Source organism: Erpetoichthys calabaricus, chromosome 7, assembly GCF_900747795.2.
Source record: "Erpetoichthys calabaricus chromosome 7, fErpCal1.3, whole genome shotgun sequence".
NCBI lineage: Eukaryota > Metazoa > Chordata > Cladistia > Polypteriformes > Polypteridae > Erpetoichthys > Erpetoichthys calabaricus.
This window is the reverse complement of record NC_041400.2, coordinates 128,145-145,144: the sequence shown is the minus strand read 5'-3', so window position 1 is coordinate 145,144 and position 17,000 is coordinate 128,145. Positions and strand designations below refer to the sequence as shown.

At 51.3% G+C, this 17,000-nt stretch overlaps 1 protein-coding gene across 7 annotated transcripts in view; it reads left to right on the top strand.

Annotated features, from left to right (window-relative positions):
- Positions 1 to 17,000, top strand: part of LOC114654534 (multiple PDZ domain protein) — a 61,283-nt gene that overhangs the window by 24,751 nt on the left and 19,532 nt on the right. For 6 of the 7 annotated variants that reach the window (XM_051929755.1, XM_051929756.1, XM_028805143.2 and 3 more), the window contains 7 exons: positions 3,707 to 4,024; positions 4,524 to 4,641; positions 5,861 to 6,059; positions 7,437 to 7,535; positions 10,641 to 10,736; positions 11,192 to 11,369; positions 15,000 to 15,110. In XM_051929755.1, coding sequence (XP_051785715.1) covers positions 3,707 to 4,024; positions 4,524 to 4,641; positions 5,861 to 6,059; positions 7,437 to 7,535; positions 10,641 to 10,736; positions 11,192 to 11,369; positions 15,000 to 15,110 — 1,119 coding nt within the window. The remainder of the gene's footprint in view (positions 1 to 3,706; positions 4,025 to 4,523; positions 4,642 to 5,860; positions 6,060 to 7,436; positions 7,536 to 10,640; positions 10,737 to 11,191; positions 11,370 to 14,999; positions 15,111 to 17,000) is intronic. The other variant, XM_028805145.2, reaches the window with a different exon arrangement.

Here is a 17,000-nt window from a genome sequence, read left to right as displayed (position 1 = left end):
TAAAGGCCGTCAGCTCCATCATCATCATCGTCGTCGTCGTCTCATTCTGCACAGATTTTGAGAGCGGCAGCCAAATGAACCAGATGGCCTCCTTGGGAATTCCAGGCGTCAGACCCCCCCAAAAGTCATCACAAGACCACCAAAGCCGTACATGAGGTCACCTCAGTTGATCATTTTGCGTCAGGTTGCCCACATCATCATCGTGAGATTTTATGTAAGCTCGTTGGACAGAAAGTGGGATGTCGTCACCCTGCGTGTTACAGCGTCGCTACAGCAGCAGCACAGGATGACAAACGTGTCCTGCTGGCCGTTTTGTGACATGCTTGTCAAGCGGTGGCATCACTGCATTGCTTTATCTTCTTCACTCTTTCTCCTGATGGCTTTGCCCTTTTCCTACCCGCTTACGTTTATTTGACACTCCAGCATCGCTAAACCCGAAGCCCTCAACCCAGTGGCTGAGCTGATGCATTTGAGACTTCTGACATTGGCTAGTCTGTGTGTAAAGGCGCTATACTCGGTGGTCTGCTGAAGGCAGAAGATAACCCAGAAATAATGCGACATGTCTGTGAAAGGAAACATTCACTGCCTTACGTGAGTCTTGTCCTTTATTTGGTGGCATTTCATCGTGTGACGGATTTTACCAAATGCATAGGTGCTGTACAGCGTTAGAGGGGTCCCATTTCATAGATTCTCCCACTTGCCCTACCTTGGGCTTCCAGTGGTCAGCTGGCCCGCAGCCCCCCAGAACACACTGGATGGCGAAGCAGTGCTGCACAGCGGACCCCACTGCCCGCATCACTGTTCTGAACTTCTTTCTGCCCTCATAACCAAATCGACCACCACGGCATGTGAATGTTTTTAAGACGGCAAGGACCAGACTGCTCCACGAGTGCTGGTGTTGTGTGGCGGAAAGTGCTAATAACGTTTACTGTCCCGTGTGACAGGCCAAGTCATTTCGAATTCAGATTTGGCTTCTTCGCTCTCCGCCTCGCTTTACGCCTCGTTTGCCATTCCTTTGGCCTGTGCTGCCCATTGCTGTGTCCAGCTGCCTTTATTTCTTTTTCTTTTTGTTTTCATGTATCGTCAGGTGTTTGGGGCTCCTTCACTCTCTGACATTGGCCTTTTCCTTTTAGGCCATCCAACATCCCTCAGCAGAAATGAGTGTCATAGAATGCTCCCCACTTCAGCCCTCCGCTGGGGTCCTAGAGGCCACATCTCGGTGTTCTGTGATCTGTGCCAGTCGGAACATGAAAATGCAAAATCAATTGGTGGCCATAGCGACTCCACAACGTGAGCTTTACAGCAAGCTCCCATTTGAAAATGGATGAAAGGGCAGCCATGGTGGATGGAGGGCAGCAGTAGCACAGAGGAGCGGCTTTGGTCCGTCAAGCCAATGCTGACTTTCTCTCTTACCGGTTGGCCTGTAGAGAAAAATCACAATTGAAAAAAAAACACCACCTAGCGCCACCGAGTGGCGCAGTCGAGCTCAGGGACCCGACGTGCTTATGAGCCTGCAGTGAATGTCAATGGCCGCTGTGAAGCATCTCCTTCTCCAAAGGCCTCCTCTCATTTCTTAAAAACTTCAATAGGAGGCCAAATGAAATAATCAGGCTGGCGCCCTGCCTGGGATTTGTTTCCTGCCTTGCGCCCTGTGTTGGCTGGGATTGGCTCCAGCGGACCCCCGTGACCCTGTAGTTAGGATGTAGCGGGTTGGATAATGGATGGATGGATGAAACAATCAGATCGACAGTGTCGGAGACACGACCACCGAATAGAAAAGAAAAGCGCAGCGTGGGACATGTTCACGTTAAACAGACAGACCCTGAATCTGAAGAGCTCCTCGATACGAGAGAAGGGTCGCTCTTAGGCACTGCACCAAAGTCCGACTCGGGTACGAGTTTGGCCTTCACTCTGAAATGTCACATCATCTTTCAGATTGAATAATGTCACCATTTTCTGACCCCCCTTGAGCTGCACAATAGCAGTCAGGAAGGAGTTTTGTAGTTTTCTTGAAAATCATGATGGCACTTTATATTTTCTGATGCCAAACGCTGAGGCTTCACCCTAAAGGTGATGATGATGATGATGATGATGACATAATGTTAGAAGGGACACATCATAAGTCATAGAGTCACTCAGCTAGACATCATGGTTGTCACTGCACAACACCATCAAGAGGAGTCCTGTAGTGAGCACAGAGATGGAAGGTCCAGACCCAGCGGGAGTTACGCTCGATGGCTGGCGTGTTTATTTAACAATGCAGGATCTGCAGCCAGGAATTCCTGGTAAAAGTGCACTTGTGCTGAAAGTAGCCATGGCTATCCCTGCGCTTCGTGACCCCCTCTTATCTTCCTGGACCTTCCCTGGCTTGTTAAATGTTCCGGAATGTTCTACAAGTTTGTGAAATTCACCGCTCAGTGTAACTATGTGACATTTTGCTGTCAACCACCCACCCATCTTCAGGGTGATACAGGTGCAGATGGCATGCATGACCAGCCAGGTGCTGATCCTGTGACGTCACTTGTGAGTGACAAGTGTGTGCTCGTCCGCTCTTGGGGCGACGATCTTTATGTGTGAGTTGGATGCGCACGAATGCTGCTGGCTTCAGTGTTACCTCATATAGAGTTGTGTGGGCCTCTAAGTCTGCGTATCGCCCGCCTCACGCGCTTCCAAGGGCATTCAAAGTTTGGTGCCAAGTTCAAGAAATGGCTGCTGGTGACAAACCCAAATCATCGCTCTTGCAAAGCTGGATTTCCTAAAAAGCGTAACATAAGCAACACTTTGCCTTGGGCATGGCTCCTCCGAGTAGGTCACATGGCGTTGTTGTGAATATTATTATTCCATCATCTTTATCCAGCTGATTATTTTAGGGCTTCCAAAACGTCCTGCCTTTCCGGGGATGTGTGTGCTGATTCTGGCAGCTCCAAGTCGAGTTATGTCCACTCATGAGCTCTGCATAGATTGGGCAGAGCTTCCTAAATGAGGACAAATGACCAAAGTTGTGACCCAGATGGGACCAGTTCCCTACGCTGGGACGCTTTGAATAGAACTTCAGTATTCAAAACCTGAGAGAAGGAAGAAGGGAACATGTAAGACCCCTGGCCCAGGTGACAGAAGAAAGTTGTTTAATAATCAATGAGTCCCTTTTTAAAATAAACAAATCGATCAATCAATCAATAGACAGAAAGAAAGAAAAATGATATCAAAGGAAAGGAACCCCAAAGTGAACAAACCGAAAGAAAACCCCAAAAAACCGTCTGGAAGACCATAAACCAAAGACCAAAAGGGAAAGCCAAGAAGGAGAGCCGACAGGGGGGCAGCATTCTAATTTGCTGATGCCAACGTGTCGGTCCTAAGGCATGGGCGGAGCCACAACTGCAGCATTGGCAGGCCCCGCCCCCTTAGGCTCACTGGGTCAAGCGGGTCAAAGGGCATTGAGCTGCAATATAAAACAATAAGGTGAAATATTCTCACAGACACACACCTGACAGACAAGGCAGTCTTTATGGGTGCTGCATATCAGTGGCTCTCATTAGACACCTCTTTTAACCTAATTGGGCACAACTTGGCTGGGTGTGTTGGCAGTGCCAGGTCGTCACATGACACACGTCAGAACTTTGCCGTCTGCGGTACGGCCCTTTAGGGATGATTCAGGAATTTGTGCGATTTGCTTCACTTAGGCCTGTGGCTTATTTTTATTTACTAGACTGTTGACGAAGACGGCCCATTGTCGCCAGTTCCCGAGGCTGCTGTTGGAGCCGAGATGTCATTTTGTACAGAGATTCTCACATTTCCTTCACAGTCCTGGATGGCATCAGGCCCACTTTTGAGGACAGAAATGCCCAAGCCATATCCCTTGGAGTCCCCACAGTGCTCTGTGCCCGCTGCCGAGAGCGACGGAGGCCTTCACGACCTGGATAGACGACTTGAACTGCCAAGTGCAGAATGCCAGCCCGCTTCGTCAGGCATGTTCGGCAGGGACAGATGTGTCACCCCAAATATGGACTCTGGTTCAACTACTAAGGTAACAACACCTGCCAGCTGCCGTCTATCAGTTAGGCTTTTAGAGCCAAGGTGGGTGGTGATGGAAGACTAAATAGGAAGGTTGGCTGGCACTGCTGAGTGACTGACTGCATGCCTCTCCATGAAGACTGATGCCAGACTGGTACGCTGACCCCAATGAGAACGCCGAGTTTGTAAAAACTGCTTACTTGTGTCCTCCTGGGTCTGGTGGAAGCAGTGCTTTAGAGGGGACGGCCGGGCTCATTTGAAGAGGCATCACCATGCTCTTCGTGGCCACGGGGTCAGAGCGCCCGACGTTTAAGGGTCTTTATGTCAGCTTCCACTTGAGTCACGTGCTGCTTCATTGTAGTGTCCAGTGAAGCCTGCCTTCTCTTGGTCACTTTGTGATGTCACTTGGATGTGAGCGGCAGACACCTTTGGGATTCGCTGCTGCCTGTGGTGGCCGTTTGTCAAGAGTGGTGGACAGCAGCAGGTCCTAATCTTGTTGAATTCTGATTTAGGAGGAAGAAGAACTTCTGGAGGATCACTGCTGCTTGGATGGCAGCATACTAACTATGGCTGTGCCAGGGAGCCACTTTGAACGGACCATCACTGTCGTCAAGGGCAACTCCAGCCTGGGTATGTCATCTTTGGATTCTGTTTGCAGTGTGACGTTCACCTGAGGACAGGTGGGCCACTGATGGGGGTCTTGTGTGCTGCAAGACCAACAGTGAACATTTGAATATCTCCTCTGATGAGAGCCGACTTTTCTGGTGGGCGTGGCAGAGGGCAGTGCCACCTTAGTGGCTTGTCTTCCGCCTCTGCCCATCATCATCATCAGCAAACCACAAGCTGTTTGGTTTCATTTGGTTTGTGCATGAATGCCCCTCACCCACCCTGTACAGGAATGAAGTGCTGTCTCAGTGCCCCATGGAATTCTGGGGCTGGGAGCGGCTCTGTATGCCATGGCGTGGCTTGTAGGCAAAAGGATGGTGGCACGACGTGCCAGCAGACTGCTTGCATAATGAAGTCGTTTCTGTGAAGGGTTTCTTGCATCTGTAATCAGGTGACTTTATGCAAATGAAACGCAGTGTGCCAAGTGAACAAAGACCACCGTGAATTCCTGATAGCTGGAATGCTCACCGCATGGCTGCTAGACTGAGGAAAGGGCTCTGAGTGCAGGCCGTGTGCACTGATGCCTCTCGTGACATGGACCATCATCTTCAGAAGGCAAGTCGACGGCCATCGGCCGGTTGAGCAAAGATCAACCTAACAGGCTTCACGAGACGAGAGAGTTAGAAAGAAAGATGGCAGTGGCTTTACCTCTGAGACAGGATTCAGTGCAGTGTGCCACCTGTTGGAATGCACTGTTATGTAGGCGCTAGTTAAATGTCCTGTTTTTCCTTCCAGTGCACGAGATGCCATTGAAGCCTTGGTACACTGCACCTGCCCGCTGTACCGACTTAAATCCTAGCCAAACGCCTTTATCTGATTTCAGGCCCTCCTGTCCTTCTTAGCGAGGGATGGCGGGTGTCTGCACAAGCAAGCGAGTGTTGTCTGTGGTGGTCTGACATGAGTCCTCCTGGGCCAGGTTCAGACCACCTTACCTCACTGATTTGGACTTAGCAGGTGGGATTATTCCGCATGAACGTCAAGGATTTGAGGGAAATGGCCATTCCTGGGCCGCATTTGCCAGTTTCCTGTCGTTTCATTTTCCTGAATTGTAAATATGGGCAGGGGGGCCGACATTGTGCTGCCCGCACCACTAGCTTCCAATTACGTGTCGGTGGCGATGTGTCAAAGTGGACTTTCTGATGGGTTATGCAGACTTCTTACTGGCCTGTACGATGCATTTCAGGGATGACTGTGAGTGCCCAGAAGGATGGCTTGGGCATGATTGTTCGCAGCATCATCCACGGTGGCTCCATCAGCCGGGACGGCCGGATTGGCATTGGAGACTGCATCCTGGCTATCAACGGAGAGATGACCATGAACCTCACCAACGCTCAGGCCCGCGCCATGTTAAGGAGACACTCGCTTATTGGGCCAGACATAAGGTAAGACTTGGGCAGACTGGCATGTTAGGGGGAACTTGAAGTGGAGGCAGGTCCACGGCCAGCTCGTTTACGTCTGTCTGCTGGGGTCTCGACTGTCGTTAGGACGTCGTGTTCATTCTGATAAAGCCTCACCTACGGGGTGTGCGGCTGGCACTGCTGGCTAACGCTTGGCGGAGCTGGTGATGTGGCATTATGGATCAGGGTGACAGGTTGTGGAGATAGGTGGTCAGCTGATTTTTGATTAGCAATGTGGCAGCAGACATTATGCTTGTGCCTCAGTGTGGCCATGTCCACTGTTCTCGCCATGTGTAGCGTTCACGTGCAGTTCTGTACCAATCTTGGGCTTGCCATTTAATGTCTGTTAATCCATCGTGATGTTGGTGACTGTCCGGACCCCTGTTTGAGCCTGAAGGAGGTCACATGTCATGTCAGGCGTTGTCTCACCTGATCACATGACGCGGCATCACGTGTCACTTGAGCGTCAAGTGTGCTTACCAGACTGCAGTGATGTCGGGCCTGCTGATGTCCTCCAGTTCAGAGCAGACTGACGGCTCGACGATTCGTCCATTTTTCTTAGCACACATCTGAGGGGGCTGCTGCCGTTCATTTCCAGTGCTGATTATCATGGGGTGCCTTTCACATGATGCCTGATGGGCGAGAAATTCAAACATGAAGGAAAGAGGAGGGAGAGCATTGACAGCAGGATGGCATCGACTCTAATGTGGTTTTACAGTCAGTGCCTTCTGGTCTTGGGGCCTCACCACGCTTCAGGTGACCTGAAGAGGCCTTTTAAAATTGGCAGCTGCTCAGCCTGACCCTCGTGCCGCTGGAGTCTCCAGCTTTGAGACTGCATGTGCCCTTTGCCAACTCCACAAAAAACCCAAGTAGGGCCTCGATCTCAAAATCAGGCCTGAAAAACCACAAGTAGGCCTCAGAAGCACCAAGTAAGCCAGACCCCTAAAATCCTGAGGTGCAGGCTTGTGGGCCCAAAGCTTATGAGCACAAAAAGGGAGACCACTGGCGCTGCAAACGAAGCAAAAGGGTTTGCCTAAAAAAGCCGAGTCCATAATCCAGTAATGAGAGCAGAGAGGACTTGGAGCGGCCGATCAACGGCAGTCGATAAACGAATGGCTGCCCTTTGCAGAGTCTGAAGGCAGCCGGCCCCCCGTGCGTTGGTCTGTTTGAGGGGCTTCAACTGCAGGCCTGCTTTATGTAACCCAGGGGGTTGGCCTCCTTGACTAATGGCAGTCTTTGATGGTGTGCTCTCACCTTTCTGGTGTGTGGGCACAGAGTGGCACATTTTTCCCTGACATGTCACGTTATTCGTTTTCTATTGCTTTTTATCAAGTGGTAACCGCCATTGTTTTTCTTCTCCAGCATTTCCTACGTGCCGGTTGAATACCTGGAGGAGTTCAGAGTCAGCTTGGGCCGCCCTGCAGAGGATGCAGTGTCCATTGGCGGCAGCCACTCGACTTGGTGAGTGTCTTGGAGCCACAGACTGGGACGGTGGCAGTGAGAAGGTCCCCTTGTCTCCATGCACTAGTTGGACAGGAGAGGGCGCAGACGTGCGGCCGTCGCTCCTTTGTTTCCAGTTTTAACAAAATGGAGGAAAATGCCAGGATGCTGCAGTGGAACAGGCTTTGTGGCACTGCTATTGTGCCCATCTCCTCTGTCCCGTTGAGCCCCACATTGACCACTGCATCCCCTCTGCTGATCACATTGTGACATGTGGGCACACGTTGGCGCTCTGCCCGATTCCTGTCACAGACCCCTTCACTGTGTCAGCCTGTGCTGAATGAGTGCGCCGTACCTGAGAATGAGTGAACTAGTCGAGCTGTGACCGCCACATTTGTGCTTTAATCTGTTTGTTGCACTGAGAGGACTGAAGTCCCTGCCAACGGGACTGAGTGCTGCCTGGCAGAGGTTGAATTTTTGGGGAGAATCCTGAAGAGGAGTCAAACGTGGCACAGGAAGGTAGGAGAACCACTGTTGCCATTAGAATGGAAAAATGATGAGAAATGAAGATGAAGGTCCGGACCTGAAAGCTTCTCCTCAATTACTGAGTGGTCCTCGAAAGTCTGAAGTTTGGATGCTCTTCTGTAACGCTGGCACATCACTCGGCACACAATGAGATTCACCCAAAATGGAAAACATCCATCCATCCATTATCCAACCCACTATATCCTAACTGCAGGGTCACGGGGGGTCTGCTGGAGCCAATCCCAGCCAACACAGGGTGCAAGGCAGGAAACAAACCCCGGGCAGGGTGCCAGCTCACCGCAGGGCACACACACACACCAGGCACATACTAGGGACAATTTAGGATCGGCAATCCAGCTAACCTGCATGTCTTTGGATTGTGGGAGGAAACCCACGCAGACACGGGGAGAACATGCAAACTACACGCAGGGAGGACCCAGGAAGCAAACCCAGACGGGTCTCCTTACTGCGAGGCATCAGCGCTACCCACTGTGCCACTGTGCCGCCCCATGGAAAAACACACAAAACAGAAATGTGGTGAAGTTGCTAAAGTAACAATGAGGAGTAAAAGTTAATGGCAGAGCAGATGAGCGCCCTGTGGACCACCAGGGGGGCGTCCCGCTCCCTAACCCCGACACAGACAGGCTGAGACACAAGCACACCCTCATTTGAGTTTACACCCAGGCCTTTCTTCTTCCTTTGTCGCCTCCACTCTTCCTCGTAAGCTTTGACCTCCACCTCGCTGACTGATGCTGAGGCGGCCCCTTTTATGCCCCAGGTGTTACGTCTGGGTGTGGTGCCCCAATGGGTACATCGGTAGCTGCAGCCCCCCGTTGGCGACACTCACGGGGCCCAAACTTCAATTCCCAGCATGCCCTGTGGGAACCCGTGGTGCAGTAGAAACCCAGGGGGTCTGCCCTCTAGTGTTTCGGTTTGGGATACGGTGCCAGAGATGTTCTCTCCCTCGGTCTTTCCACCCAGCTGGCGTCCTGGCCGTCCATCCCAACCCTAAATGCACCAGACTCGTGTCCTGGTGGTGTTCAGTATGGTGGGACTCGCCCGTGGAATGCACTCGGTTGAATTTTTTTTTCTTTTTACATAAGAGTGCGGATTTCAGCTTTATAGGGTTAGCGAGTCCTTAGTGTCCAGAGAAATTTTCACTGATCAACATGTGACCCATCACCACCCTCTGGCGCCATCATCTCCCAACCTGACCAGTGAGGAGCCAGTGATTTACTCAGGATTAAAACGTTGCTTCACGCCCAGTGCATTGCGTGCCAGTCACACAGGGAGAAGGCTGACACACCGCTTCTCTGTCCCGTTGCCCAAACGTTTTATCAAAAGCACAGAAAGTCAAGAAGAAAACCTGCTTATACAAAATAAAAACTGTGCCAACACTGGACTGGGCATGCTGGGGTCTGCGGGTTCTGCAAGGGACCCCAAGAGCCCTTGTGGTGGGTGGCAGGAGGCCTGCTCAGGTTCAACACACCGTAGCACCCCGACACCCCACAATGTGCTCAAGTCAGGCCATACAATGTTAATGATCAGGAGTGAGGTCAGAGGTCAGCTGTGGGCACGCAATGGCAGGAGAATAGTCCATGGGACCCTCGACTGAAAGCCTTTTAGCATTCGTGCTTCCGTCATCCAGGATTGGGCCGGGCCTCTGCCTGTCCTGGCAGCATTGGATGCCAGCCTGGACCATCCAGGATTTCAGAGGTCTGTGTCAGATTTACACGCGTGGCAGTGCCGATGGGCACGTCAATGGCAGTACCAGGAGCGTCGCCAGTTGCCTTTTTTTTATTGTTTCTGCCTAAACTATTTCAGCTTAATTCACCATTTCAGCTTTTAAAGGTTAACCCTGGTGTACAGTATTTCTACTGAGGGTCTGTGCTTGGCTCGTGAGTTGAGATTTATATAGCGCCTTATCTGAAGGGCAGCACCGCAGGCCAGTAAACCCTCACTGGACAGACGCGCGTATAAATAAAGACAGGAGGGGCACAGCGTCAGGCTGACTGGAGGCCATACGTGGTGACCTATGTGGCCGGCGTGTGACACGATAGACATAATAAACCTTCTGGCACTGAAACAAGCCACAGGCAGTGGCCCGGAGCGTCACTGTTGTCACTGTCATGTGCGACTTGTGTGCCTTAAAGGTCCTGAGGCGGGCACAGTGTGTGTCACTCATTTCCGTCGTCAGGCATGGAGTCAGGTGGTGACTATGAGTGTACTGTGGAGTGTCACGGGGAATTCCTGAGCAAATCGTCTTTAAAAGCTGCGGTTAGAAGTGACAGAAAAAACTGCCGTGGAGAACGTGTGGCCGGCGTCATTGTCTGCAAGACAAAGAAAGCACAAAGTCAGTGGGCTTCCTGACACCCACCCCACGAGTCGTCTTGACGTGCGCCTGTTGAGACGGTATGGACAAAGCTGCCCACACTAACGCCATTGTGCTCCAAAGCAAGTGGAGTCGGAGCGCAGCCCAATGGCTTGTGGACAGCAGGCCCAGGTGGGACAGCCTCGAAGGGGGACGCATGTAGGACAGCTCTGAGGGACACGGTGGCTGAATCGGCCTGTGCCTAACTGTCTCTTTTTCTTTTTGACTAGCGGAGAGCTGCCCGATTTACCAGAGAGGGAGGACGGAGAAGGAGAAGAAAGCGAACTGCAGAATGGCACCCACAACAGCTGGAATCAGCCCAGAAGGTAGCGCACCCTGGGAGCGGTGAGGTGGGCGATGCGGTGGCAAGACTTGGCAGTTTGGATGGCTTGTTAAGGAAGCCTTCGCTCTCCATCATCTTTGACGATTTTTTCTATTGCGGTGGGCGAGAATTTGAAACGTTTGAGTAAAGAGCTGTAAGAGCTGCTCGGGCCCTGACTGTTTTGGGGGTCTTAGCGGCTGCTTCGTGGCCAGTTGTGGCTGTGCACGGCCTCGCTCAGCTCGCCTTTCAGGTGGGATGCCCATGACGACCCGTCTAGCAAACTCATTAGGATCATCCACAAGCTGGAGTCCAGTCTGACTAGAGGGGCATGGCGCCCACTTGCCCACACTCCCATCTCATCATGAGTCTGGCGCCCAGCTCCCTCCCTTTTGACTGTTGGCCTTTTCTTTTCTCTGCCAGGACAGCACGTTTATGTTGTGTATTTCTGATTTATTGCAGAGTGGAGCTGTTTCGAGAGCCTGGAAAGTCGCTTGGCATCAGCATTGTTGGTGGCCGAGGAATGGGAAGCCGGCTGAGTAATGGTGAGATGATGAGAGGAATCTTCATCAAGCACATCCTCAGTGACAGCCCGGCTGGGCGAAACGGGACGCTAAAGACAGGAGACAGGATAGTTGAGGTACGGACTTTGTGATTTCTGATTGTGCCTTTAAGGTGGCACCGTGTGCCCCTGCCAAGGCTGATGGTGATTGTCAGATGTTTTCTTATAATATCATTTGATTTGGCCAAGTAAGGTTTTCTGACCTTTCAAACTGTGTGCCAGTTACGAGTCCCAGCTCTGGCTGTCTCCCCATCCACCTTACCTGAGAGCCCACCCTCTGTGGTGACCCCTTTACCTGTAAGCCTCCGCTCCTGAATGACTGTGCACTTCCCACAGCTCACCCCCTCTGATTCAGGGTGGTCTTGTTAAAGCTGATCAGTCAGCATGACGAGACAGAAAGGGGAGGTGAACGAGGGAGGACTGGAGAGATGTCCTTCAGAGGGGGGACAAAGGGGACCCTAGCGACGCTAGACCAAGTAGTCTTCTGTGCCATGCAAAATTATGGAAGCCATACAAAGAAATAACTAGAAAATCTCCCTTATGATTTTAAAAAACGTTTTGTGTCGCATCCGCGTTATTCGGCCTTGACTACTCCGCTCCACACGGCTCGCCCAATGCTCCTGCTGCGCACATCCACTCTCCATCCCACCCCGTGACACTCTCAGCGGAGTGCCAACTCGCCCTCAAACGCAGTCGGCTAGAATGGCGAGGCAGAAAAGCAAATTGTCAAATTTCACATCGGGATAGAAAAAGAGCAGCAAGAGCTGATAATGAATATCGAAAATGAACAAAAGAAGTCGAGAATCGTCCAAGAAATGAAAAACAGAACAACATTTATGGAATGTAAGTTAGAGGATAAAGTCATTCAGAATTTTGTTTTTCACAAAGTGAAAATGTCGTTTCATTTTGATTTACTTTTTATTGTGTTTTATTACATTTTACTTCCTTCCTTTTACTTTTTACTACGTTTTATTAGTCATTGCCATGTAAATTAGACGGTTATTACTGATTTTCTATCTCTAATAACTAAGGATCGCTGTCTCTAACAGGGGGCACCCCAACACCCTTCGAGCGGAGAGACCCCCCGGGGTTAGGTGAGTCACCTAAAAGAGACCCCCATACCATTTTCCCAATCCGCTGAATCCTAACTACAGGGTCACAGGGGTCTGCTGGAGCCAATTCCAGCCAACACAGGGTGCAAGGCAGGAACAGACCCCGGGCAGGGCACCAGACCACCGCAGGGCACACACATACCCACACATAGGGACAATTTAGAGCCACCAATACACCTCACCTGCATGTCTTTGGACTGTGAGAGGAAGCCCACGCAGACACGGGGAGAACATGCAAACTCCACGCAGGGAGGACCCGGGAAGTGAACCCAGACAGGTCTCCTTACTGAGAGGTGGCATCGCTACCGCCACGCCACTGTGCCGCCCCTAAAAGAAAATAATCTTGTAAATAGCAGGTAGCATGAGTTTATGAGCGGAGGGTCCTGCCAAACCAGCGACGTCATTTACTGAGACTTTCAGAAGGCATTTGATTCAGTCGTCCCACACCAAAGATTCGTTCTGAAACCATCAGACGTGACCCGCAAAACTGGATCTCTAGTTGGTTAACTGGCAGGAGAGAAAGGGTGCAGGTAAGAGGACAATGGGGGTCATTGGGGGTCTCTCCTTGGACCTGCTTTACTTGTTCTGATTTCCATTAGTGACGCTGCTGGTGTCGTTAGTAAACGCGTCACATTCACAGGTGACACTAAAATTGGAGGAATGGCAGACACTGAGGAGGCAGCAGAAAGAATTCAAAAAGACGTGGACAGCCTTCCGAACTTGGTGAACACCTGGAACAAACAGCTTCATGGAGAAAAGAGCAAGAGAAATTCGATCAAAATACAAGGTGGGAGACGCTGAGCTACAGGAGGAGACCCCTGGTTTACGATGAGGCGACATTTTCACCTACTAAGCAATGCACAGAAGCGATTAGAAAAGCAAACCAAATGTTAGGTTACCTCATAAAAACTGAAGTCAAGCGACGATCGGCTCAAACTGTACGGTGCGCTAGTGAGGCCACATCTGGAGTGTCGTGTGCAGTTCAAGGAAGAGGAGAATGTAGAAGAACAACCAGGGCATCTTGGGACAGACTCGCAGAATGAAACCTGTTTAGTCTCGAACAGAGGAGATCCCGCTATTTAATACCCTCGAGGGCGTTGATCAAGGAGATCCAGCAGCAGTCTTTCAGCTTTATGGTGAATTGCACATTCGAGGACATCAGTGGAAATGAAGAGGAACCGAAGCCAGAAAACTCTTCTTTACGCAGAGAGTTGAAGCAGAAGCCTCAACAACCTTTACGAAGAATCTGGACGAGACACTGGGACAGCTTACAGGCGTCATGGACTGAATGGTCTCCTCTCGTTTGTCACATTTCTTATGAGTCCAGCTGCAGGAGGTGACATGGTGGCTCTTCTCCAGCTCCTCGGCAGCTTGCTAGGAGGCCAGTGGCAGTCATCTTGACAAAGCTGATTGGCTGCTGAACGACCATCTGTAGCCTATTGGGTTTCACTACGCCACGTCCATTTAGCATAATGGAGTACACTTTAAGGGTGAGGGCAGGCGGCCATTTGGTGAAGACACTCCAGCAGCTGGACGCAGACAGACTGGTTAGCCTGTGACAATGCGGGTTTGTTCCATGCTGCCATCCGACTGCTGGGAGCTCTTGAACCGTCGCTAATGTCACCAAGATGAGCTGACAAATGAGGACAATTCTCAAATGAAGCCAGGGGATAGTGCAAGAATGCCAAATGCTTTTATTAAAAACACAACAATCAAAACTGTGTCCAAAGTGCAGTGCGTCTCGGCTTCAATATGTAATCCATAAAAACAATAAATAAATCCTTTAAAATCCGAGGTTAAGAATGCAGTCTCATTCTTCCCGATCTCAGCACACCTCCGTCTCTCATTCTCCCCGGCTCACCCATAACTCGCGTAGCCGGCGGAGACCCAACAGCCACAAGCTCCTCTCGGCCGCCCTCCGTCTTCGCTGCCTTAAGGACATCACTGCCAGACCGTCGTACGGCTCTCCTCTCTTCATCCTTCGCGCTCACGCAGTCGCTCCTCAGATCCCTCGGGTGGTCACCTGGCTTGCTCACCCCACTCCAATAGAACATTCAGTGGGGCGGACTAATGACAAACGCTCCTCCGCAGGGTCCCAGCTTGTGCCGTCTTCTCTTTACAGTCGGCCAGATCGTAGCTGCTAAGACGGCTCTTTCCCATCCTTTAACCTCCTTTTTCTTCCTCTTTTCCTCTGTACATCTATCCCCCTTTCCTGCTGCCGACCCGTATATATATATATATATATATATATATATACATACCCAGCGCCTTAATCACACGCCACAGGAAGCCAATGAAGCAACTGAGAACGAACGCACCCACACGTGCAGGTGCGACTCGCTCCAACTACCTCATTAACTCCCGGTGGTCGTGCAATCGCGCCCATGGAGAACGACACGGCTATTCGGATTTAAAACCCGGCCCTTTTTTTTGAAGCCACAGACCCGCTATACCACATAGCCTACTTGCACAGGCCCACCTTCATCAGCAGGGGTTCACTGAGGCTGCACAGGCTTTGGGTTTGCTTCTGTCAATGTCCTCCTTTTCATCATGAGATCCAACAACTTTGTGGCTTTTCTGTGCTCTGTCTTCCCAGGTGGATGGCATGGACCTCCGAGATGCAAGTCACGAGCAGGCGGTCGAAGCAATCCGCAATGCCGGAAACCCAGTGGTGTTCATGGTGCAGAGTATAGTGTCTCGACCTCGGGTAAGTGTCCGTCGGCCCCTCGGCTTAAACACGCTGGCCGTTTCACTTTCAGTGTGTTGCTGATAAGCTTTCTTTGGCATTAGAAGGTTTGTGAAGAATTGTGAGCGCGTGCCCAGGTGGGACCACCAACAAGCTCGGCTGGCTCAGCACAACAGTCACCTTTCTTAAAATCTCACGGTGGCGTCTCAGCCATCTTGTTCTGCCCAGGTGCCATGGGCTGCACCAGTCTCCTTACAGCGCTTTTATTTGTAGCAGGGCTCTGAGCCTCTGCTTGTGAGGTGCAGTTCAAGTTGGCTTGTTGCGCTTCCATCCCGTAGTACTTTATGCCCACTTTTCAGTGATCTCTGTATGGGGTGGCTGTCAGTGGCATGATCCACTGACCCCCAGAGTCGCTTGTCATGGGCCGATTTGGTGCCACGTGTTATGTCTGGGGATGTGGGCATAAAGCACAGGTCCACACCTACTCCACATACCCTCACTCAGCGCTGGCACACATCTTTCATAGCGACCCCAGTGTCCTGCGCCATGATGCGATACACTGACCTGTGTGGACTTGTGGTCCCGGACAGTGCAAGCTAAGAGGAACTGCTTGGTGGTCCCAGCGTTTTAAACGTCAGCAGTTTTATGTTTCTGCTGACAAAGCAGTCAAACTCTGAGCACATCTCTGCTTTTCCTTGTGCCCCCCGCCTGCTCTGCTGATGGCCGACCCCACTTTGCATGGACTGCGCCTCACTTTTCATTTTCCAGCCCGAGTCTCTGTGTAGCTTGCCATCATCTCCTGGCATGGAGCGCCGCCTCTCACATCCTTGGCCTGCTAAGGTATCTGCTCTTCATTCTACTTGTGCCCTCTCTGTGCTGCCAACCCTGTACTGTAGAAGATGGCTGGACACACGTGCTGCCGTTACTCTGTTTAGTGCCAACATGGCTTTATTACAACGCCTGAAATTGTCACAGCCGACTACATAGTGACAGGAGTCATTTGTGTCAGGATGGTCCCGTCTGGAGTAACGAAGGAGGGCTCATCCTTTCAACTGTGCTGGCTACTGCTAGCCTCAGATGACATCGCCGTGACCTAAGGCCTGTTGACCACTAGAGGGTGTGCTTTCCAGTGCTAACAATAATAATATTAATATTAATAATAATATAATTACAGGACCGACCCACATGGCTCTCTTCAGCAGAGTGCTGCTGCCCACTGCTTTACATCCTGGCGCTGCCATGACCCCTCAAAGTCATGCTTGGTGCGGGCTTTAACTTGAAAGAATAAAGACAGGAAGGCCAGGAGACGAATGAACCAAAGAGGCTGCAAAAGACACCAGTAGGGAGTTGGGTGAGAGGTCAGCACACGAGGAAGGAAGGAGGGAAACATCAGAGTGGTAGGCAAGGAACCAAAAAAAGAGGACTTTGCTACCCAGAGCTTTGTATTTTTAGAAGACGGCCATGCGGACCGTCGTGTGGTGACGTCACATGGCGAGCAATATCTAAGACTTGCTGGCCGTGCCTGGCATTCGCGAATGCCGACTGTTAGCAAATGGAAGGAAGTGAAGGCCTGCATATGTGGCACACCCAGAGGGGCCAAGCATTTCTGACGTGGGGGTCCATCTCATGTTCTCTGTCGAGCACCAGTAACTGCACCCCACTCTTTGTGCACAGTGATGGGGTCTTCGACACTGGTGCTCCATGTGCCCAAGAGCGTCTTCCTTCGTTTTCAAGAGCACGCGGTTTAGGCCCAGCCGGTTGTGCAGTGACGGTGCTGGGGTCTCTCCAGACGGCACTGGGTTCAAGGCAGGAAGTGACACTGGAGTGGATGCCACAGTTCACTGTATGGATGCTGAACCGCTTGGCCCTGCAGAGCTCAAAGCAAAGAGCCCCCTGACCCCAGGGGGTCGT